The following is a 25,561-nucleotide window of genomic DNA, read 5'->3' as shown; positions in this document are numbered from 1 at the left end:
TTCACAACTGCTTGTGAGATCAGTTTTGGGACATCACCTTATAATATTTCTTTGATAATTTCCTGTCCTTGTCCTATTGTGTTACTATTCTTTAATGTTGTTCTTTACACAGTTTGAAATCTTCATCCTTCTTGATATGATTGATTTCTTTTAAAATTGAAAGCTAGTTTTTGTTCTTGTGTTATGTGCCTCTTACTCATTCTTTCCCCTTTGGAAAGTAATGGGGTTTGAATTCAGAGTTCTTGTGCTTGCTAGGTGGGTGCTCTATCACTTGAGCCATGTCTCCCATCTTTTTGCTTTAAGCAATTTTTTAAAAATATTTTCTTAAATATATTTTTATTGTAATTAATAAAAGGGTTACATGATATTTGCCAGATAGAAGGTGCATTAATTCACATACATTGATATCCTTTCACATGTCTTGGTCCCCATTACCCTCCTCCTCCCCATCTTGGTAAGCTATTTTTTTCAGATGAACTCGTGCATATTTTACCTGGGCTGACTTCAGAGGATAATTATCTTCCTACCTTTACCTCCCACATTGTTGGGATGAACCACCACACTTGACTTGTTTGTTGGGATGAGGCCTTCTTAATGTTTGGGCAGGACTGGCCTTGAACCACAGGCCTCCTGTGCATAGATGCAAGCCTATGATCTCATATGTGTGAAATGTTCTTATTTTTCCTCCTTGTTTCTGTTCACAATTTGCTGAATCCCAACTCTGTCCATGCTGTGGCAATATTCACATGATGTTTAAATTCCTTCACCCACCATTAGCATATGCCAGTTACAAGTACAGTTTCTGGCTTTTGGAAAGTGTGCAGAGCAGAATTGGATCCTCTTGTGTTTCACACTGAATGTAACATCTTTTGTGTGTATGTGTGTTTTGTTTATATTTAATGAGACAATTCTTTGGATTTGTTACCCACAGCCCACAGGCAATAGTGCCCAAGCATAACCACTAGCCTGGCTTGTTTTTTCTTTGTGGTTGGGGGAAACACTCGCACCATGTCATCAGCTCTCACAATGAAGTTGCCAGCAGATAGATGGCCGCGTGCATTCATCATCTGTCTGATGGAGTGAAATTAAATTTTCAAAAAAGGATGCTCAACACTGTATTGGTCTGGATTTTAATTAGCCTCCAAGGCGAGGGGGAGAAAAGTGAGACCCTCTAATTTTCCCTGGGTGGCTGTCATTATGAAGATTTTGCTTATGCTTGGGAGAGTGAGAAAAATGGTTCTGATGATCCCTGGAGCAGGCTGGGGCTCTCTCATGAATAAAACACACTGTGTAATTGCAGGGACAGAGACAACACACCCATCTCTGTACAATCAATGCTTGTTACCCTGCCAATTAACAGAAAATTAAACAACATTTTGGGCTTTGTTCCCTGTTAGCAATTTACTAAGACAGGTTGGGATGTCTTCAGTTAATCCATGGTTTCTTAATTTAGGATGTTAAAGCCACAGGGGAAGAAGTCAAGCAAGAATGCTCAGCTTAGTTTTAAGAGGTGCCATGGAAAGATTGAAGGAATTATTCCCACAACAAAGAAATGGTAAATAACTAAGAGGAAAGAGTTACCATTTCAGCATCACTGGAAGGACTCAACTATATACATTCAAATTCTTAATTCATTATTTGAACCAATGACATGCCTCCAAAATCAGACATATTAGGAGGTAAAGCTACCTTCCCTAATGTGTGGGTTCATCCATTTACTTCTATTCTTGATGCAGTTATGATCATCTTAGCCTGAATTTGCTTTTTCTCAGGAAAGTTTGTGTATGGTTACCATACAGAATTCTGATTGTCTTCAGCCATATTAGGTACATAAACACAGAATAAATGCAGGCATGAATCTATAGCTGTAAAACCAGGTAGGCAATGGAGATCTGACAGAGGGGTTGGCTCCTTCCCTCCCTCTCTACTGAGGGTCTCTCAGAGGCGGTGTGCCTGCACCTGCTTCCTAACGAGCCGTTTTCTGTGTTGCTGAGAGAGGTGAGTCATAGAACAACTTGGCTCCCTAATTGGTGGTATTTGGAGCTCTCACGGCTGTCACGGTGGAGATCTTGGCTGTCCAGGCTCTGACCTACTGGCTAGCCTTTTCCTTGTTGTGTTGAGACATGTCTTTTGTACATCCCCATCTTCCCTGGGGGCATTCAAGTGCCTGATATTCACTCTGACTTTTCTTTTTTCTCAGTTTATGTGTCTAGCATGTGATTTTTCAAACTCAATTTTTTTTCCTATACTTATGTCAGGGTTTGTGACCCATATGCACAGAAGCATTGAAAGCCGGTAGATTATAAATTTCTCCTGGTGCTTTTGTATGGAAGAGAAGGTAACTTAAACCCGGACACATTTCAATTCTCAGAATATCAATAAGATCTATTTTATAAAAGGTTTGGTTTTCCTCTATTTTGGATCATACTGAGTACACGGGGTTTTTGTTTTTTTTTAAATATTGTGTTGAAAATTGTCCTTATAAAATTCCAGAACAGCTGGCAATATGTCTTCCTCTTGGCATGTTTGAAATTGGACAGATACAAATAAAGATAAGCAATATATAAACAGAACATATTCACTTGAGCTCAACACAGATTATTAATACACTGAAGAATCTATTTGGGGGGCTCTAATTTCCCTAACAAAATCTGTGTCCTTTGGGGATGTGACTTAGGACGCCGGGTGTCAGCAAATTTCCTTGACATCCTCTGCACCTGTCATGATGATGAATTGTTACAGAGCTTGTCTGCTTGAGCATACCCTACTACCAAGCCCTGTGTAGGTTTCAGGGAACACACACTGTCTAAAAGTAACACCCAACCTCCATTGATGAAGGTTATTGGAGTTGCAGCAGAGAACAGACAGGTGGTCTTCTGTGCCATGTTTGGAAGACCCTAAACAGAGGTGGGCATTGTGGACATGTTCCAGAAATGAGAAGTGGAGAAGCAGTACCATGAAGAATGTAGCAGAGTGGGATGAGAATGTGAAAAGCAAAGCTGGTGACTGCTGAAATAGTTCATTTGTGATGAGGATCAGAAATTAGGTGTTCGTATTAGAGATAGTAGGAATGTGGGGAATTTAATGGGACAAATACTATATTCAATGCTATGGGGTATATGGGAAGAGACAATCAAAATGACTTACATCGTTGATTTATATAACTTCCCTTTGCTGGTTTTTTCCTGAGGTCTAGTGCGCTATTACTTGAGCCACACAGTTCCATTTCTGGCTTTTTGGTGTTTAATTGAAGATAAGAGTCTCATGGACTTTTTAGTTCAAGCTGGATTTAAATTACAATCTTCAGATCTCAAAACTCTGAGTAGACAAGATTACAGGTGTAAGCCATGGATGCCCAGTTCAGTTTTTTTTATTTTATTTATTTATTTTTTGCCGGTCCTGGGCCTTCAACTCAGGACCTAAGCACTGTTCTTTTGGGCTTTCTCAGGGCTAGAGCTCTTGGACCTCAGTACTACTTCCGGCATTTTTCTATGTATGTGTTACTGAGGAATCAAATCCAGGTCTTTGTGCAAGCACTCTACCACTAGACCAAACTCCCAGCCCCCAGCTCAGGGTTTAACTAAAAGGTCAGTATTTTTTGCATGAAGGGACAAGTCATCAATATTTATGGGTTTGTGGGCTAGAGAGTCTTTGTCATGAGAGTGCAAAAGCAATCATTGTTTATATTTGAACAAACAGTCATTGGTTATATACCAGTGGAAGATCATTTATAAAAATATGTATTGACTTGATTTGACATGTGTGCCATAATTTTCTGATCCCTGTTCTAAATGAATGGTGGAAAACCATCCATTAAAAGATCTATATCTTATAAGATATACAAATAAGTAGAAAAATCATGATCTAGCAAGCAATTATAATATTAACATGTATCAGACACTCTCCTAAGTTTTTTGTTTTTTTGGTTTTTTTTTTGCCAGTCCTGGGCTTGAGCTCAGGGCCTGAGCACTGTCCGTGGACTTTCTCAAGGCTAGAGCTCTACCACTTGAGCCTCAGCACCACTTCTGGCTTTTTGCTATGTATGTGGGGTACCGAGGAATTGAACCCGGGTTCTTCGTGCATGCTAGGCAAGTACTCTACCACTAGGCCAGACTCCCGGCCCCTCCTAAGTTTTTTTTATACATTACTGTTTCCCTGTACAGAAGTCCCTATTAATAGTTTCACTTGGCGATTATGAACACTTAAGTGTGTTAATGGCTGTGATCAACATCCCACAACTAATCAGTGGTGGAGCCTGGATTCAAATCAAGATTTGAAACCCATTTTCATGTTCTCATCGGCTCCCACTCCCTTCTATAAGGCACCGGGACAGCAAGCTACCTTTACCTATGTATGTAAACTAGGATTATATGATGGCTTCCCCACCAGTCTTTCACTGATCCCAGCTTTAAAGAAACATTTTTTTCTAATAGTCCTTTAAAGAAATGTGAGTGTCTCAGTGATAACAGCCCCATATGTTTATATAGAGAACAAGATTTTTTTCTGTCCCTCCTCTCCTTGCTTGAACTAACTTTCCCCCTTAACTAAGACCTCATGGATATCATATGTATTCTAATGTTCATGGATCATCTAGGAAGACACTTGGAAACAGAGTGATCACTGATTCTTGGGGTGCAGTCTGGAAACATCAGAGTGGGAGAGCTCAAGTTATACTACTTTAGGAGAAAATTAAGTCCTCCATGTTGACTTGCCCAAGCAAAAGACTGCTGGGAAGGAGGGGGAGGGTCGCAAAGGAGTGCCCCCTGAGTGTCCTTATTTGTCTGGCTGATTGTGACAGAGGAACCTTAACAGGAGGCCTTCCTGGCTTCAGTGGCTCAGCCAGCAGCTTCTTCCTTTTTCAGTGTAAGATGACTTCTAGATTCTCTACTCCACACACATAACTGTAAATTAGAAGAAGAAATAGTGTAATGAGTTAATAGCTTCAATACATTTCTGAAGGATAGTCCCAGGCTGTGAGCAGCTTGGCTCAAATCAAGAAATGATCCCTAAATTGCTAGGTGCCAGGTTGTTCATGGAGTCTCTTACTGAATGAAGATACTGGATGCAGCCATGGGTTTGGGGGAACAGGGAGAGATGACAGTAAGAAGTGGAGGGATTCAACTATGAGGATGGCCCCTCATTCCTCAGAGCCCTTAGTCTACAGAGCCCGGCTTACTGAACTCAAGGAACTGGTCACTGTGTCATAAACCTGAATCCATTGGAAAGGTAGAGATGGACATTAAGAAACCAATGAAATGGGTGCTAGAAGCTCATTCCTATGACCCTAGGAATAGCTGTGCAGGAGGCTGAGATCTGAGGATATCAACTCAAAACCAACCAGGCTAGAAAAGTTCATCAAAATCAGCAAAATGCCAGAAGTGGAGCTGTGGCTCAACTGGTAGAGTGCTAACCTTGAACAAGAAACAAAAAACAAAAACACAAACTCAAGGAAAGTGCCCAGGCCTTGAGTGTAAGCCCCTGGACAGGCAAAAAGAAAATCAGAAGTAGAAACGAAGCTCAAGTAGTAACATGCCTGTCTTGAAAATGTCAAGCAAGGTGCTTAGTTCAAGCTCCAATAACCAAAGAAAGAACAACCACCCAAACAAAAACCAAATAAAAACCAACTACCACCACCACCACCACCACCACCACCACCACCACCACCACCAAATAACAATAAAAAGCCCACAAAAACAAATGAGTTACAATAAGACCTAACAGAATTGAATAAAATAAAAATAGATAGTCTGTCCCATGTGGCAATGATACAATTTTCTTTGTGAAACTTGTTATTCTTTTATTGAACTGGGAAGCAGTTATATTCCTAAATGTGATAGTTCCAGGTCTTTGTCTTAGCCTTGTGTGAAGCTGCAGCTCCAGTAAACTCTTCTAGGCATCCTCTAGTACATAGGGGTGTGTGAATATAGGAAAGTTCAAACTTCCTCTCTGAAAGTTTTGTAATTGAGTATGTTGAAACAAACTGACAGCAGACATTGGCAGGAGAGAGCATTAGTTCTGTAACATCCATGCCTACATGTATATGAACCAACTTAATTATAACACTTAACAGGGGAAAGACATTGAAGCTTAAATACCCTGTTCATGAAGAGGGACACAGGAGCTTAAATACCCTGTTCATGAAGAGGGACACAGGGGGACAGTGGGAAATTGTAGGCAGTTTTTATGAGGTAGAGGATGAATTCCTGCAGAGAGAATAAGCTTAGAGCACAGTGGCTTGGGACAAAGTTCCTCTGGGCTCTGAGTGTAGTCTTTGATTTTAAGTCTCTTCCTCTGTGAACCAAGTTCAAGAGTTCAATCTCTATTGGTTGAAATGTCAAGAAGCTTTGAGGATGACTGTCTGCCATCTGGCCCTAGATTGATGGTGGGGACATCAGGGAAAGTTCTCTCCTGCCTTAGCTGCTTCCCAGATGTTCCAAGTTGAAGTTCAAAGCAGCGTGTCTTACAGAGTTGTTTTCTGAGCTCCAACACTGGATAGCAAGAGAGAACATGCTGGAAAGGACCCAATGGAAAGGGAAGAGGAGCAATTTTCTAGGTTTGGGTACAGGAAACACTTTTTGTCATAGAAAGCTGCTTGTAAGCATGTCAGAAACTTTCCAAAAGACCCTTTGGACTATCTTTTCTTCCTAAATAACCTACCATTTATATTATACTAGTTTCCATATTTTAAGAACAATTACTAATGATTTATATCACATATTTATTTAACAAGAATGGAGGCCCTCATAAACTCCAGGCATTGTTTTAGATGTGAGGGTTGTAGGAAAATATAGTTAATTAAGGCCAGCCCTTGCAAGGGAATTGCTAATTGAGACAATGAGATATAATAATATAACTTCAGGCTTATATGTAATCATTTTCATTGGTCCATCAAATATTAGAGAACCATCTCTGTTTATCTCTCTGGATTGAGTAAATGTATGGTTCCTCAGTCATCCCATTGAAAGTGATACATTTCCTTTTGCTGGAGAATTTCAGCAGGAAATGGAACCAACCATTCCTAACAAGAAAATTAATCCTAATGATTGGAACAACTGCTGAGTTTTAATCATCATTATCAGCTTTTGAGCTCTGGAAGCAAATCTGCTCAGAAATCTCCTTATACTCTGTCACTTTGTCTCTGAGTTACAAGAACTACAGCAGTATACTGGTGCAAGCTATCCATCTCATGAGTCCCCAAATGTATGAATATGTCAGAATAAATTTCAAAGGGGTGTGAAGCTCCTGATGGAAATGAGGTGATTGACTGATTGTCTTTACAGTGGACAAAATATTCCTATTTATAGAATGGTCCCAGGATCACAAAGATCCTTAAAGGCAGAAGAAGGGGATAGTAAGGCAGGATGACAATGATGCCCAGTGAGAAGGGCTTGACCAACTATTGCTGGCTCAGAGATGGAGAAGGGCTAGAACCGATAACTATAAGCAGCCTTGAGAAGTTAGAAATGACAACAAAATAGATTCCCCCAAACCCTTTTGAGCCTCCGATTAGTACCATGAGATCTAATTGGGTCAATACTGGAGATCTATGCTTCTATTCTGAAGAACCATAATGTATTTAGGGTTAAGCCTCTACACGTAGAGTAACTGTTTTCAGCCAAGAAAACTAATGTATTCTCTCAGGCTATGTGGATGAAGCATTGAGGAGAAAAGGGAAAGCAAGTTAAGAGGCAGCATGGGTGGTCTGGTCTCAGAACCCACCCTGTACACCTGTCATTTGGGTTGAATGAGTAACACTGGGCTCAGCAATCAAGGAAGGGGGAGGGTGGAGGTGTTGCATTTAACCCTTGTTCTCTGGTTGCTACAGCCAACCAGGTACCATGATTGAGGCCTTGTCATTGCTCAACAGCATTGTATGCAATAACTTTATTAAGGTCAAATAAATATCACAATACAGATTTATCCCACAGGATCAAGAAACTGATTACAGATATTATCAAAGACACAAGGCTGTTTTGTGCTATAATGCTTTGGAGATCACAGAGTGCACATTGAGTTTGTATATTGATCAGAACTCTTGTCTAAAAATACAGATGCTCATTTTGCCCTTCCTGTTGGTCCCTAGTGCTTCAATTGAATTAAATAAAGAAGAAAGACCGGCATTTTCTTGAGAATGAATACATTCTCGGGTATATTTTAAGAGAATTCCCCTTGGTATACAGAGTGACATGTGGAAACCATTTTTAATTTATGTGTTGTACTCAAATCAGAAGTAGTAATTATGTTGAATGTGTCTTTAGAATTTTGAATAATTGGATGGAGGAAAATAATTCGCTTGACAAATAAATAGGGTTTAAATGATTGGCTAGTCATGTAGGTCTACTGCATATGCTTCCTAGACTAATTCTTCAACACAACAGCATCTTACCTGTTTTATCTAATCTGCATTTCCAGGGTTCTGAGAAACTGCCACCCCAAAAGCACAGTTATTGGACCTTGATAGTCATGATCCACAGAAAAGAGCCACAAAACACTATAGAAAGTTACAAGAATGTAAATATTTAGCAGAATAACTAGGATAAATACTAGACATTTACCATATGTAACACTTTTGTAATAGGGGAAACACCCCAAATCCTAGTAACAATGCAATCAGAATCTGGGTAACATCAAAGACAAATTTGTAAAGTATACAAAGTCATAAATATATTTCTTTAAATATCCATTGAACAAATACATGATGCATACTAGAAAGTCTTCATAAATACAGCCAAATGTTTACTGTGTGAGAAAATGCTCATCCATGCATTAAATCATATGAGCATTGGTTTACTAAGTGAGAAAAATACAGAGAAACTATCTGAAACAAATAGAAACTTGCAGTCCTACTGGGTCTAAAACTAAGAAGTCATAATACATGCATGTTGTGGTACATTGTGACATACCAAATTGTCTTCTAGGAATTGTTTAAATGTCCTGTGCATCAAAATGCATGAGAAAATTCACTCTATTTAATTAGCTTTATGCATATTACATACAAGAGACTTTAAGCTACAAAATGTTCCTACTATTTCAATGCACATACGAAATGACCCTAAAGTATCTTTGTATATAACAAGGTACTCTCCAATTAGCTATTTGTGATGAATAATGTATCTCCACATGTCATCTCATCTGTAAGTACCATTTATCATGGCCCAGGCCTTTCTGCCTTAATGAGGATGACAGATCTCCAATTCACATTCAAACTTATTATGCACTAATAACTGGAACTCCTTTTAATAAAAACTCTTCTGCCACCAAAATGGAAGGTGGTGAGGCTTCTTCTCCAGAAGGAGGCAAACATTACTTGATTAAATCTGATTGGTAAAAGAAGTGGGGCCAGCAGGCTGTTGGTCAAACTCATCAGAGGATGGCCCCAAATTTGCCTGCTGGCTATACCCACCACTTGACCCATAACTTTCTTGGTTGTAACTGCCTTGATGATAGCTGCTAGAGTGCTTCTCCATAGGATCTGAAAGGTATCTCTGTCCCGAGGAATGCCAGCCAGTTTCCTTGAAGACAAACCAGATGTTTCCAGCCCAGAGGATGAAATTCAAGAATCCAAACACCTGAAGGAGGATCAGAGCAAAGGAAGTGATAGACTATAGACACAGAGACTCTAGAAAAATCACAGTTTCAGAAAAACCCTTGTGTACGAACACTTTTCATTTATGACTGAGCTGGTTTTAATGTTTCACATGAAACCACTATTTGGTTTAGAATAGGCAAATTAAATCAGATAGTTGATTGTTTGCTAAATGCCAAGCACTGCATAAATGACTTTAGATATATTGATCTCCTTGGTCAAAATGGACTCTGCTGTTATATGTTCATATTAAAAGTTTAGCAAGAGTAAGATTCTGGTCCAACTTTATATGACTTGGTATGTATTGGAGAAGGAATCTAAACCCTGTTTTGTCTAATGTGATAGTCTTAAACCTTGCACAAACCATCATTATCTCTATGAGTGAGGATGCATTCTTCATGTTATACAAGGTTATTTTTACATGGCATATGGTATATTCTGGGTAATGGTGGCTCATACCTGTAATCCTAGCTACTCAGGGGGCTGAGATCTGAGGATTGTGGTTTGGAGCCAGCCTGGTCAGGAAAATCCACAGGACTCTTATCTCCAATTAACCAACAAAAAGCCAGGTGTGAAGGTATGTTTCAGGTGGTAGAGTACCAAGTTTGAAGGAATAATCCAAGTGAAGTCCTAAATTCAAGTCCTAGCACTGACACACACACATACACACACACACACACACACACACACACACACACACACACACGTGCATGCCCATATACACCTACACTATATTTTTTTCAATTTCACCCTCAAATGTTTTTTTTTAAATTAGTGGATTTAAACATCTTGGAATAAGCACTGGGCCAGATGATACACAGGAAAATAGAGCTGGATAGCATCCTCAGGGGCTGAGTCTCCAGGTAGTTGAGGAAATTAAAGTTGTTCTCCCTTGACTTCTGCTTCTCATGTTCAGGAGTGAAGGTGGAACCCAGACTGTAGAGGAAGTACAGATTTTTCAGAGGCATGGAAGGCGTGCTGACGATCTACAAATTGAAGCTGTTCTATGGAAATTCCTCTTACTGTCCAGCAGGAGACAGGAGATCTGATGGTACTTCCCTAGATCCCAGGGCTTACTAGAAGCAGAATTTATTGCCATTGCAAAAGACCTAAACAAGAGTCCCCATTACAGGGCTTGTTCTATAGCCATGGGAGATAGGTTACTATAGTATGATCCGAAGCTGTGATGACCCTGAAATACTTAGTTATTTCTCCAGCATGACTCTGACAAGTTAAAATGGACTTGGGCAACAACTAGAGCTCTGGAATGGGGTTCTGGAAGTTTGTTCCTGGGTTAAAACATATTCCTTGGCTTCTGGTGGGTAGTCTAGAATGTTACAGAAGTGTGTGTGTGTGTGTGTGTGTGTGTGTGTGTGTGTGTGTGTGTGCGCTCGCGCACGCGCCAGGGGTTGGAATTAGATCCAGTTTCAGTGTAGTCAAAACAGGGCCCAGAGAGCTTGGAGCATGGGATTTGCAAAAGTAGGGCGATATCTTAGCTGCAGGGGATCATAGCTCAGCCTGATTAATTGAGTGTCAGTCTTGGAGGAGGGGAATTCATACATTTGGAATATGGGGGAGAGGGCAGTGTATGCATATTTATTTTGTCCCTGGATTTCAGGGTTGTTTTTCCTAAGTAGAATAAAAATGTTTCTTTCCTTTAGGAGGATTAAAATGGATGTAGATAAAGGAGACAATGCCTGGGGCATTAGTAAATTATAAATTTTGTTCTGAATCATTTTTCTAATTTTTTTTGTTGGTCATGGGACTTGAACTCTGGGCATGGGTGGTGTCCCTGAGCTCTTTAGCTCAAGGCTACCACTCTACCCCTTGAGCCACAGCACCACTTCCAGTTTTCTAGTGGTTAACTGGAGATAAGTGTCTCATGGACTTTTTAGTGCCTGGGCTGGCTTTGAACTGTGATCCTCATATCTCAGCCTCCTGAGTAGCTAGGGTTACAGGTATGAGCCACAGTGCCTGGCCTTCTGAAATATTTTTATGCATTATATTCTGTTGACTCTTTAGCTGCTGCATAAATTGAAGCAGATTTTGATAGAGTAGATGAAAAATAGATAGTGTTGTCTGGACATGTTCTTTACTATTGAGCCATAATTCCAGACCTTCTTTGCATTGATTATTTTGAGATAGGGTCTTACTTTTCCCCAGACTTACACCTAGACTCTACTATTGTAGACATTTTTTTCAACAGAAAGGCACAGAGATATCAAAAGAGGCAGAAGTAAGAGGTAAAGGATGAGAATTATCCAGTTTCCTGAATGTCTTCCAGCTCCTGGCACTAGATTCTACCCTGAGAAGGCATATTCCTCATGTTTTTATAATTATTTTCTAGTTTTTGCATAAGTCAGCTCAATATGACTTGAAGGCAAACAAGTGTGTAATTAAAAAATGTGCTTTGGTTGATTAATATCCTGTCCCCTGATTTTGGTACTAAAATATGATTTCCTTTGCAGAGCCACGTTTCAGCCAGTTGTCTAGAGTTCATTCCTGTAGCTTTGAGAAATGTCAGGTTATGTGAAACAACCCAGTAATGGCAAATCAATGGTGTCTAAAACACTTATTCCTTCCTAGATGCTGCCCATTCTTGCATCTTCAAATCTCTTCTGGTTCACCAGCTGCCTAGTGTTTTTCTGAGGACATTCTTTTTTCTGATGGTATTAGTCAGTTTGTATGTTTTGCAATGTAAACACTTGAATGGATGTAGGCATTAGTACCAGAAGTGGGGCCGGCAGAACTGACTTTAGGGATATGAAGATAATTTTGTGTTGGGTAGATTAAAATAGCATTCCCATGACGAGGAACTAAAAACTTCTTTTTAAATTAACATACATTAATTGTATGGGAGGAATTTCATTATGACATTTCCACATGTGTACAAAGGTATTTCAACTAATTCTCTCTCCTCTCACTCTAGCCTACTCGCTCCCTTCTTAAAACAATCTCAACAGTTTTTGCTGTTCTATTTTTCATACATGCAAATGAGCTACTTTGATCATATTTGTCTTTATACACCTCCTTGTTAGCCCAACCTCTTTCACATGTTCCCACGTTCCAACAGAGCCTATTTTAGATTTCTGTAATTGAATTTTTACAATGCGTATTAAAATTGGACTGTATGGTCTTGCTGTGGTATTTCAGATATGCATATATTGTGTTCTGCTCAAAATAACCCTATTTCCTGCTTTTTCTTCCCCCTAGCTCTTATTAATCAACAATTTTCATTGAGTCTCCATGTCTTCATAGACAATTTTTTTGCCAGTCCTGGGCTTGAGCTCAAGGCCTGAGCCCTGAGCTTGGACTTTCTCAAGGCTAGAGCTCTACCACTTGAGCCTCAGCATCACTTCCAGCTTTTTTCTATGCATGTGGTACCGAGGAATCGAACCCGGGTCTTCGTGCATGTTAGGCAAGCACTCCACCACTAGGCCAAACTCCCGGCCCTCTTCATAGACATTTTATATTTATATGTGCATCTTTATTTTAATAAATATATAAATATGCATCTAAAATTATAGATGTAATTATATAATTTCATGTTACTCATACTATGTATAACATGTATACATGGATCCATAAATATGTATGTTTGGGAGCTGAAAGACTCTTAAATGACATATATAACTATATTATCACTAACTCCTGTCCTACATACATGTCATGCTGTTTTGTTTCCATCCAAACAATGCAATTTGGTTTCAGGAGATAAGACCAATTGTTTTTCATTCATAATTCTTACCCTTTGGCATTCGTGATGTTAGCAGTAGAATTAGAATTAGAACGTTGTAATTTCCACGTAGTTGGGGAATTACAAAATGAACAAAGGCAGCAAGCAAATCATATCTTTTTCTCTTATGTTTTAAGATTAATCACTGATTAAATGGTGTCTGCAAACAAGTTACAGAAGCAACAATTCTGTATATTAATGTACATAACTGAGCTCAAAATAAACAATGCTTGTGAGTCCCTAAAGCTGAATTTATGTTCAGGCTTGCTGTCTGACTAAGGTAGGGCTCCCACTTAGACCATCATTTCCTTCTTTATAAGTGCCTTCCTAGGTTGAGTTACACAAAGCTGGAAAAACACACATTAACCTTGAAGCAAAGGTAATTATTTTTAGGGTTTTCTAAAGCATGTTGTTCCTTTAACCAGCACTTCTGAGCCTCCTATTCTTCCATAAGTGCTACTTCTTGTTGCTATTACAGCTTGTCTTCCAGACAAGGCTTCTTTCTCTGGAGGAACACAAGTTCTCCCACTTATAAATTAAGAATCAAATTTAGCATCCCTACTAACTTAGTTTCCCTCCTTCTCCATAAGAGCTATATCCTTGATGACAATATTTGATTTTGTTCAACTAATTTAGTATAGCTTTTCAAATAAAGCTATCAAGCAACTAAACCAGGGGATGGATAAAATTTTTTAAAAATTATCATAGCTATTATGAGTACTTTTTCATGCCATGAATTTTCTTTGGAACACTACAAAGCCTGAATATTTATAAGCAATCAATTGGGTGCCCTCTAACTATGTGTTACTTGAATAATGTTTTCCCCGACACCCTGGAAACTTCCTTTTAAGTTCTGGAAGGCTTCAGCTGGAATATTCAAGTTTTGTATCTGCTATGGCTTAGGATTTTTGACTTGACTGTCATGTAGTGTGCAACTGCTAATACTTACTAGGACTTTTTTTTTTAAACTGAGAACTCCAGAACGTGTGTCTAATTAGAGTATATCAAGTCTGACAATTAAAAACTTGAAGGCTAAAAGATCATCTTGTCCCTAGACTGAAGTATAATCCTTATGATTGTCCTGGATTTGGAGGAAGACATTTCCAAGATGATTCTAATGGTGATTTCTTTTTCCTTTTTTTTTTTGTCGGTCATGGGATGTGAACTCTGGGCCTGGGCACTGTCCCTGAGCTCTCCAGCTCAAGGCTATTGCTCTACCGCTTAAGCCACAGTGCCCCTTCCAGTTTTCTGGTGGATAACTGGAAATAAGAATCTCACAGACTTTTGTGCTTGAGTTGGCTTTGAATGGTGATCCTCAGATCTCAGCCTCCTGAGTAGCTAGGATTACAGGCATGAGCCACCAGTGCTCAGCTCTAAAGGTGATTTCTTGTAGGTGGTTAGCAAATGACGATCTGGGATATCAAGCCTAGATGAAATCCTACTTACCACAGATGTGTTCAAGCTAGACATGACAGGGCTATGCACGGCAGTGCACTTGTTGGTCTGTTGTTTGCAAGCTGACATCAGTAAAAACACTTCTTTAGGATCTGTTGCGACTTTCACATCAGACAGTCCTTTTGCCCAAGCAGATGAGCCCACCAACCACAAGAATGAAAAGACGACGGTGACAATGAAATCCTGCAGAAACACAGATAAAAAATGAAATGTGAATCCCAGAAACCAAACCATTAGTTTATGTAACCTTTGCATTAGCCTTTTGGAAGAGTCCAAAATCTCTAGCATCAGGACCAGGCGAGACATGTTGAGAAACAAAAGTCATGTAATGTTATAATTGTAGTTACATGAGATAAGTAAAATACTAATAATTATCCAATGCTTATTACATTATAGGAATGATGCCAAAGATCCCATCATCCTCATCTAACAGTGCCTACAACATCCTCCTATAAATGTTATGAACACTACCCTATTTGCATATGGAAAAACCGAGACAGAGAATGCTTACACAACTTGCCTGAGACTCTAGAAACTGTCAGTGATGGCTTCCAGGTTACACAGTCCAGGCTTTTAACCACTATGCTGAGATAATTTCAAAGATTTAGCGATTCCTTTCAACTGTTAAACACTCTTGGGGCTGTATGGTGGGGCAATCCCAGCTACATAGAAAGTAGAGATTTGGAAGAACACAGTTGGAGACCAATCCAGTGGGATGGGGGGTGGTAAGACTATTTTAATTAATAATCTGGGGATGGTGATATGCCAGTCACATGGGAGGCACATGTGGGAGGATTGTGGTAGAAGCTGGTGCTAAGCAAAAAATTGCAAGATCTGATCTGAAAAGTAACTCAAACAACAAGACTGGATGTGTGGTTCAAATGGCAGGACACCTGTCTAAGTAATTGCAAGTCTCAAGTTATAAACCCCAGTAATATTACAGACAGTAGTATCTGTGTATTTATTATCTGTTTGATAATTGGAACTGTGTTATATTGAAGATAACAATTGCGTTAAATGATTTGTAACACTCATTTTAAACATGAAGAAACTGAGGGCCCATAAAACTAAGGTTTGACAGAAAGTGAGAGGTCCAGAATTCATATCTAGATGTTTCAGACCGTGAAAGACACCTGATATGTGGGCAGTGGAAAGAAGCTACTTAATTCTTACCAAATAAAATCTGTTATGTAAGTGAATAGTCTTTTTAGAGAAATATCTCCAAGTTTCGGACAGGGGCTATTTCATGATCTTTCTTCTTCTGCATGTCTTGAAGGGGACGGCAGGTGGGATTCACAGTTTAAACAGGCAGATCAAGCTCATGGATATATTTTTTTTCAGATATATTTGACCATTGTAAAAAATACTAAATGTTAACTGGGTAGTGTTGGCACACATCTGTAATGCTAGCTACCTGAGAGGATGAGAGCAAAAAGGTCACAATTTTAGGTCAGCTGGGGCAGAAAAGTCTTGAGATGCCTTCTCAACCAAAACTTATATAGTGACTCCACAACCCTCTCATCCTGCTATCTGGAAGGCTGAAATTGAGAAGATTGCAGTTTTCTGCTAGTTTGAACAGAAAAGTCCATGGGACTCCACCTCAGTGGAAGATACTTGGCACAGTGTCATGTGCCTATCATCCTAGCTATGGCAAAAAGTCTAAAGGAGATGGATCGTGATCCAGATGTATGCCCAGGAATGAATTAAGACCCTATCTCAAAAATAACCAGCACAAACAGGGTACTAAACAGTAGGGCACTTTAATGCACATGAATCTTTGAGTTCACAGACACAATCAACAGCAACCAAAACCAAAATAAATTAAAAAAAAACAACAAACCAATAACAATAAAATAACCTTGTGCTACTTACCTAAAACAATAAAGACACTGACAGGAAAAGAAAACTAGCAAATGTATGTATCCACAGAACCTAGATTTCTCTTTCATTTGTAACAAGTTTTCCTGGAATGTGGTTCTTTCCTACTTAAGGGCGTATCTTCCTTGCCTGGACTGTCCTGTCTTCAGCTTGGGCCTGAATAATTTTTCTTTAAGACAGCCTGACATTTGCTGAAGGTAATCTTCCACCCTAATGGTGCTGTGTGTGCTGGCATTTGTGAGGTGTGAGATATCCTAAAGGTCTCACAGCTAAAAGTGACTAATTCTGAGAACTAGCTCCCCTTTCATCTGGAAGTTGTTATGAATTCTTATTTGCTAAATTACCTTTTCATTTTGGTTATAGAATATTGCAGGCAATTCATCTTCCATTCATAAAATTTCTAGGACATGGTAGTTTGCAGATATTTTTCTAAATGGTCATCCCCTTACATCACTGAGATTTTGGTTGTTAAGAGCCTAGAAGCTTCTTTTCCCCTCCCACATAGCAGGTGCTTTCTTCACAAATCCTTTTTAACCTCTCATTTTAAATTAGTTCCTTTTGAGTCACATATACCCTTGTAAAGCTGTCTTAAATGCTTTTTGGAATGAGGCAGCATGAATGTAAAAAAACAAGTAAACAAATACATTATCTACAGCTGTCTCCAAAGTGATATGAATAATTGGAATAAAGAAATTCCTGTGATGGCTTTGTATTGGAAACTGAAGGAATGGTTGAACAAGCCAGACTGCATCAAATCCTAACTGTCTGTTCACACCTCCTCTGGTGAGTATTTCATTATTTTCAAGTTATACAGACATATTATCTATTGTTTCTGGATATCAGAAGTCCAAAGTATGTGTCACACAGCTAAAATAAGATGTAAGTTGGCCCCTCTGCCTTAACTCAGGGTCATTTTTCTGACTTCTTCCCATTTTTTAAAATATTTTTTATTGTAATTAATAAAAGGGTTACATGATATTTGCCAGATAGAAGGTGCATTAATTCACATATATTGATACTCTTTCACATGTCTTGGTCCCCATTACTCTCCCCCCTACCCCCACCCCTCATCTTGATTTCCCCCCTTCCCTATCCAATTTCAAATAACCAAATACAAATATATCCAATATATCAGATAACAAAGTGAGACATAACAATATGATATAACCAAGGGACAGCAAAAGAGATGAGAGATAACATAGTACATTAAGGACAACAATCATTCATTATATGGCTTTTGTTTCAATATCCTGGAGGTCCTTTCAATTAGCTTCATACTAAATGGCCTTATGTATCAAGATTTTGCTCTATTGCAAATCTCTGCTAGTAGAGCCCAAGGTTTCTACTGATTATGACAAATAAGGGAAACCACTGAGCCTAAGTTCCTTTGAGTCTGGCTTACTTCACATAATATGATTTTTTTCTAAGTCTTTCCATTTCCTAACAAATGGGTCGATACTAAATCCACTAGCACAACAATGTTCATTGCAGCACTATTCACCATAGCAAAGATATGGAACCAACGTAGATGTCCCTCAGTTGATGAGTGGATCAACAAGTTGTGGTATTTGTACACAATGGAATCCTATGCTGCTGTCAGAAAAAATGACATCGACCCATTTGTTAGGAAATGGAAAGACTTCTTCCCATTTTTAAGGATGGCATTTATGCTTTCATGACCCTCGTCCATGCTCGTCAGGAATAGCCAGACTGTCCCTTCTCACATTGTGTCACTCTGACACTCATGCTTCTGCTCACATTTCCACTTTTGAAGGAACCTGGTGGTTAGCTGGGTTCATCTGAGCAATGCAAGCTATCATTGTTTTAAAGAAACTTAGTAAGGACCCTATTTCTGACTGTTTTTTTGTAAGGAATTTATTAACATTGATTTTTACATCATATTTCAAATGACACTTTTAACAAACAAGTATTCAGGAAGGGAATCTCTATATACAATCACTGGCACTTAGATTTTAAAACATAATTATAGTTAGGCTGAGGTTTTGTATGTCATAGATATATATTAATCTATGTATTAAAGCATTATGTCTGTAGAGTCACAAATTTTTATGTCTATGTAGTTGTGTTTATATTTTCAATACCATGTCCATAGCATTGGGTATGTGAATAATGAATCCTCTCTCTTATACTGTTTGGATCTAATAGCCACATATTAAGGATGCCATGTGCCTTTTGTTCCTTTGGTCTTGACTTGTCTCACGCAACATGATTCACTCTAGATTCATCCACTTCCCTGCAGGTGCCATTATTTTATCTTGTCTGTTGGCTATGTAGAATTCCACTATATATATATATATATATCACATTTTATGTATCCCTTCATCTGCAGTAGGGCATCTGGATTGTTTCCATCGCTTGGCTATTGTGAATAGTGCAGAGATGAACATAGCTGAGCAGGTGTCCTTATCATATCTTGGGTTATGATGTTCAGGATAGATGCCCAGCAGTGGTATGGCAGATCATAGGGAAGATCTATTTTCAGTTCTTTAAGAAACCTCCACACTGCTTTCCAGAGTGGCTGAACTTGCTTACAATCCCACCAGCAGTGCAGTAGGGTTCTTTTTTCTCCACAATCCCACCAGCATCTGTCATTGTCTGAGTTCAAAATCTTGGCCACTCTAATTGGGGTAAGGTGGTATCTTAGGGTTTTGTTGTTGTTGTTGTTCTTTTGGCCAGTCCTGGGCTTGCGCTCAGGGCCTGAGCACTGTTCTTGGGCTTTTCTCAAGGCTAGCATTCTGCCACTTGAGCCACAGCACCACTTCCAGCCTTTTTCTATGTATGTGGTACCAAGGAATCGAGGAGTTGAACCTGGGTCTTCGTGCATGCTAGGCAGGCACTCTACCACTAGGCCAAACTCCCGACCCTCTCAAGGTTGTTTTTATTTGCATTTCCTTTATGACCATGGATGATGAGCATTTTCTCATATGCTTTTCTGCTATTTTAATCTCTTCTTTTGATAAGTCTCTCTTTAGTTCCCTTGATCATTTAGTGGTTGGTTTGTTGGGTTTGGGGGGGATTAGTTTCTTGAGTTCCCTGTAGATACTGGATATTAAGCATTTGTCTGATATATTATTGGTAAATATCTTTTTCCAGTTGACTTCAGTTTTAACCCACCTGAGCATGCAACATGAGCTATGCACAGATTTCAAAGACTGGGATGGAGCCCTCTCCGCAGAGCTGGAAATGTTTTGAATGTGACAGTTAGTTGGGGGGACATGAACATCTTTTTGACTCGTAAACATGAGGAAATATATTTCACTCATTCACTCACATAGCCCAGTAGTATGTTTTTTTTCTTTTTTTCATATAGTTTTTATTGTAATTAATAGAAGGGTTACATGATATTTGCCAAATAGATGGTGCATCAATTCCCATACATTGATACCCTTTCACATGTCTTGGTCCCCATTTTCCTCCCCCCCCACAGTAGTATGTTTTGAGTAAGAGTCTTTGAGTATGTCTTGAGAAGAGTCTTAGGAAACATAAAACATGCAAGATAGGGAGTCTACACTTCTCGTTATACTCTCTCTCTCTCTCTCTCTCTCTCTCTCTCTCACACACACACACACACACACACACACACACACATACACACATACATATATACATGTGTGTATACAGATATATATAGACAAGTAGTCGGCGACATCTTCTTCCATATTTGTTTATTAACTCTCACCATAATTAGAAACAGTTGTTAAAGTCAATAGAGGCCCACAAGGCTCTTACCTTCAATTAACTACCAAAAGCAAGTGTGTAAAAGACAGTGCCCAATCCCTGAGTTCAAGCCCTGGTACACACACACACACACACACACACACACACACACACACACACACACATACACACACAGATTATTTGCATCAAAGAATATCAAAAAGTAGGCGCGAGTCAAGTTATGACTAAAAAGAACATGAAAATAGAGGTACTAGATTAAAAAAAATACTAAAGACATTAGCTTGAAAGTTTTGGGTTTTGAGCTGCTAGCATGAATCTTAGTTTGAGGCTACCCTACAGATAGTGAGGCATGGAGCAAATATTTGACCTTTCTTTCCTCTCATTTTCCCATTTCCTGCTGAAGTGCCCTATTGGCCAAACCCAGTAGGAAGCCTGAAGATAGGAGTTCCCAGGACTGATCTCTCCTGGGCACAGAGATCAGATTCTTAACCAACCTTCTTTTTTTTTTTTATCTCCTGAGCATTTCTGGTCTGCCAGGCCCACAGCTAAGCCCCTGTAAACATTATTAACCTTACAACTTAGCATCTAATGTCTGCTTTCTTTTACTTATGATGTAACTGAAGTATAGAGAGGTTAAATGCTTTATTTATAATTAATACCTAGCTTGATGGGTAGTGTGTCATGTACTTTCTGAAAACATGGAAGAGCATTTGTTCTTTGATGTATTTCATGTGGATGATTACATAATTGGTCTTCTCTAAATTGTAAGCATTTAGCTACTTCTTCTTAAACTATCTTACTTTTAGCCACATACCTCCTATGTCATTGTTTCATATTTAATTTAAAGCAAATTGTGCTTTTTTTACACAAAGGAGTTAACTTAAAAATTATACATGCACAAGAAATGTTAAACTAATGCATCTTCCCAAAACTACAAGAAGATTGTGACTGTCGGTGTAATACATTAGTAATAAAATACCTTTAATCCTGGTTAATGTATATGCAAGGCTTGGGAGCCTAGAATTTTGTAAAACTAAGAGATTAACAGGTGTTAATGACATTTACTAACCAGAAGGCTTAAAGGGAAATTTAATAGGGATTAACTTTCTCACCATGTTATTGAATTCTAGATTAGTGGCAGTGCCTTAAACCATTCTTTGTATCTGGAGACGTGAGTGGCTCACTCTTGGGTAGCAAATTCTTACCAAGGCTGCAGACAAGAACCTGATTGTTTACAAAATCTACTCACTTACCAAGCAGAGATAATGTGTTCATGGGGGATGAATTTATAATATCCAATTTCCAATTATTCCATATATGTATTAATTCTTTTAAAAATAACTTCTATTAGCTTTGCTTCTGTTATTTATCTCCTGGAGTAGACAGAAGGTGTTCAGAAGGTGTTTCAGGGTTTTGGCAATCTCTTCTGTGTGGGATCTGTGTGGTTTTATTAATTCCATAGAAATTGCAGCTCAAAAGATGAAGCAATATGTTTGCCCATGGTTCCTTAATGGCTTGTAAATGGATTCTGAGAACTGATCTCATTCTGAACCTAAAGAACTTTGATGTGCAACCTGCATGTTTCTCCATGATGTTTACAGTATCAGTTTAGCTAAAAGAAGACATAGCCTGGCTTAATTCTGATTGGGCAGATGGATTCCATTTTATCTGATCTTCCCTATCTATCTATTAATTTGTTATTATTTAATCTATTTATTATGTACGTGTGTGTGTGTGTGTGTGTGTGTGTGTGTGTGTGTGTGTGTGTGTGTGTATGGATGTATTGCTGGTACCCATTCTAGCCCAGCTTGCTTGCTCACTGCTGATGCTCAACTAATGGTGCTCTGAGGTTGAACTCAGGGCCTAGGCACAGCCTCTGAGTTTTTGTGCTCGTGGCTGGTGTTCTATCACTTGAGGAATAGGCTCCACTACCTGCTTTCCGGTTGCTTATTGGAGATAAGGGTCTCACAGACTTTCTTGCCCAGGCTGGCTTCATGAGTTTCTGATTTCAGTCTCCTGTGTAGCCAGGACTGTAGGCATGAGCCACGGGCACTCAACTTTGTGAGGATATATTTTAATGCAATAGGGCTGCTTGTCTTGGTAAGAGGAAAAAGAAGGGGAGGAAGAAGGGAAGATGAAGGAGGGGATGAGGAGATTCCGAAGCTCACCGGGGCTCATATGCCAGCTTCTGACTAAATGCTTCACGTTCACTACTTTCATGTCAACTCTGCAACAACTCCATGAAGAAATATTATTCTTATTCTTACTTAATGAAATTGGAAAACTGAAGCCAGGTTTCCAAGTTCATTCAAGTGTATTTAGACCATTCTAGTTTTTCTGTCCCAGGAGGCCAGTCTCCCCTTCCCGCTACTGCCCGGGCTGTCAGATCCCATTAATCCCCCTAGAGTTTAGACTTGTTAATGACAAATCCCCTAACAAAGTGACTTAAGCCTTCTGAAGGAAGCATGCCAGGACTTGGAAAGGGAGCCTCTTGTTTCAAATGTGAAAAAGAAAAAATGCTGGGTTAGGAAGAGAGGTCAAGCCATCAAATTTGTTCATCTTTATCAGAGAGGAAAAAACATGAAGTCAAAAAGTCTCTACTATTAGATGAGTGGCTGGCTCCACAGAGTGTTGTTTATGACTCACTGCCCTCAGATTTTGTTAGAGAACTTCCCACTCCATTTATTTGATGATTACCTCACTGCTAATAAGCCAACGATTGCAAGTACCAGCAGATTCACTTGCCAAGAAGTTTCTTGGAAGAGCCGACCTCAAATGCCTCTATTTCACATCTCGCCTCAGGCTGGAGGGTATAGATTTTTCTCTTAGTGTGCACCTCTTTCTGAGCTCAGCCAGCGATCACTGCAGGCAAGAGGACCACAGAAGCAGAGGGACAGAAAAACAACACTCCCTGGTTTTCAGTGTCATAGCTGCAATAAACACTAGTGATGCTTTTCTTTACACACACACACACACACACACACACACACACACACACACACACACACACACACATTATATATCTGCGGTCCTGGGCCTTGAACTAGGGGCCTGGGTACTGTCCTTGGGCTTTCTTAAGCCTAGGGCTCTACCACTTGAGCCACAGTACCATTTCTGGCTTTTTTCTATGTAGTACTGAGTGCTAGGCAAGCAGTCTACTACTAGCCTAAACTCCCAGCCCCTTTAGTTATATTTTTTGATGTGAAAGATAAGCAATTGCTAAGGAGTTGGTCTTGAATCCTTTAAGAAATGATCATATTATATGATGAGGTCACGGTAAGTGATGAAATGATGGTGGTGAGAATGACAGTGATGTGGTAGTGATGACAATGGCGATGGGGAGTGAAAGATACAGAACCAGAATTTGAACTCAGAGAGTTGGGCTCCTGCATCTAGGTTAGTAGTCTATATTTACAATGCACTGTATTGCTTTTAATGGATATGAATTTACTGAATTACAACAGAAACATTAATATGTTTGGCTACTATTTATGGATCAGTTAATATTCTCTGCCTCCATACATTATTTATCCAATCTTTATAATAACAACACATTGAGGTGACTATGATGGAGCTTATTTTACAGTGAGAGAAAGTCAGAGCTGAAAGGATTGAATGACTAGAATTCACAGACTCGTGGCCGGAAAGTGAATCTCCTTACATCCCAGACTGGGTTTAATGCAATCCAACTTGCACAAAGCTGCATTGTATTTATAAAATGCTTTGTTGAATAGCAACTTCTTTGTACAACTACGTAAAGATAATAATAGGGCTAGGAGTGTGGCCTAGTGATAGCATGCTTGCCTAGCATGCACAAAGCCCTGGGTTTGATTCTTTGGTACCACATATGCAGAAAAATCCAGAAGTGTTGCTGTGGCTCAAGTGACCTTGAGCACTAGCCTTGAGAAAGCTCAAGGACAGTGACCAGGCCTTGAGTTCAAGCCCCAGGGCTGGCAAAAATAAGAAAAAAAGATGCCAAAAGTTAATATTAAAAAAAAAGGATACAGGAAACTTGTTATGACCAGTGGGGGTAGTGGGGGGGTGAGAATTGATGAAAGAATTCTGATCAAGATTCACTCTACACAAATGGACATGTGAAACTGTAATGCTTTTGTATAACCTTTCAAATAAAAATAAAAAGGTTTAAAAAAGAAGAAGAAAGGAAAGGAAAGGAAAGTTCCAGGCGTGGAGTGCATCTCATCCCTGGACACTGGGTTGTTCTCACAGTAGGAAACTTGTCATCCTGTCAACTTTTTAGGATTTTGAAAAGGAGAAAGATGTAGTGGATGTGGATGCACTTCTGTTACCAGGCCTTGATTTTTAATCAATCAGTTTGTTCCCTGAGTGGAGAATGTGGCTTATGATCATGAATCTATTCAGGATTTCATTTCTTTTCTTCCATAAGTTAATTTTGATTGTGACTGACATGCAGCACTTGTTCCTATTCCAAACGTTTCCCAGGGAACTTCATTAATGGATTTGCAGTTGCTCAGCTGTACAGCGCAGACCTAATTTAGGTGTTTAACTTACCAAGTGAAAATAAGACTTTGAAAAAGCATCTCTTTCTCTCTGTATCTCCTGTCTCTCTCTGTCTCTCTGATCCTCCCTTTAGTCTATTGACAATTGATTTCATATTTCTGGTGGGACAGGGAGGTCCCTGGGCTGTGGGTGGCTTCAGTCACACTATCTTTGCTAATATCTACAGGCCCAATTTGCTTTGCAGTTTATCCTGTCTAACTTGTCACTACAAACAGCATGAGCTTTCTAGAACAAGTTACTATTAGTAAATTAACAACTATTTAAAATAAATGCAAAGCATCAGTAAATAACAACTATTTAAAATAAATGCAAAGTATTAATCATGTTACTATTAGTATTACAGCGGGTCAAACACTGTGATAAGCCTTTTACCCCATGAGGTATTTTACCTCATCTTCACTGAGGCTCTTAGAATGCAAAGCAACACAAAATGACTAGGTTTATAGAACTTGGAATCAAGAAGCTCCGCAGTGAAATCTCAGCTCTTACTAACTGGCTTTGAGACAGATTCAACTCCACTTTTCCTATCTGTAAAAGACAGCAATAATGGCATGCAATTTCATAGGGTATTTTTCTAGGATAGAGGAATTAATGCTATAAAAATATTCATCCCCATGCCTGAAGGTTCACTTAATTCTACTGTATATAATAGCTAAAAGTCAAGAGTG

The 25,561-nt window shown here is 39.2% G+C and overlaps 1 protein-coding gene across 2 annotated transcripts in view; it reads right to left on the bottom strand.

Annotated features, from left to right (window-relative positions):
• Positions 1-7,856: 7,856 nt before the first annotated feature.
• The window catches only part of Synpr (synaptoporin), a 244,418-nt gene continuing 226,713 nt past the window's right edge, over positions 7,857-25,561 (bottom strand). For both annotated transcript variants that reach the window (XM_090355356.1, XM_090355362.1), the window contains 2 exons: positions 14,769-14,960; positions 7,857-9,569 (listed from right to left, as the gene is read on the bottom strand). In XM_090355356.1, coding sequence (XP_090211482.1) covers positions 9,312-9,569; positions 14,769-14,960 — 450 coding nt within the window. In that variant the 3' untranslated portion in view covers positions 7,857-9,311. The remainder of the gene's footprint in view (positions 9,570-14,768; positions 14,961-25,561) is intronic.

The sequence above is a fragment of the Megascapheus bottae genome, chromosome 2 (assembly GCF_031878675.1).
Source record: "Megascapheus bottae isolate mThoBot1 chromosome 2, mThoBot2.hap1, whole genome shotgun sequence".
NCBI lineage: Eukaryota > Metazoa > Chordata > Mammalia > Rodentia > Geomyidae > Megascapheus > Megascapheus bottae.
This window is presented reverse-complemented; position numbering and strand designations above follow the sequence as displayed.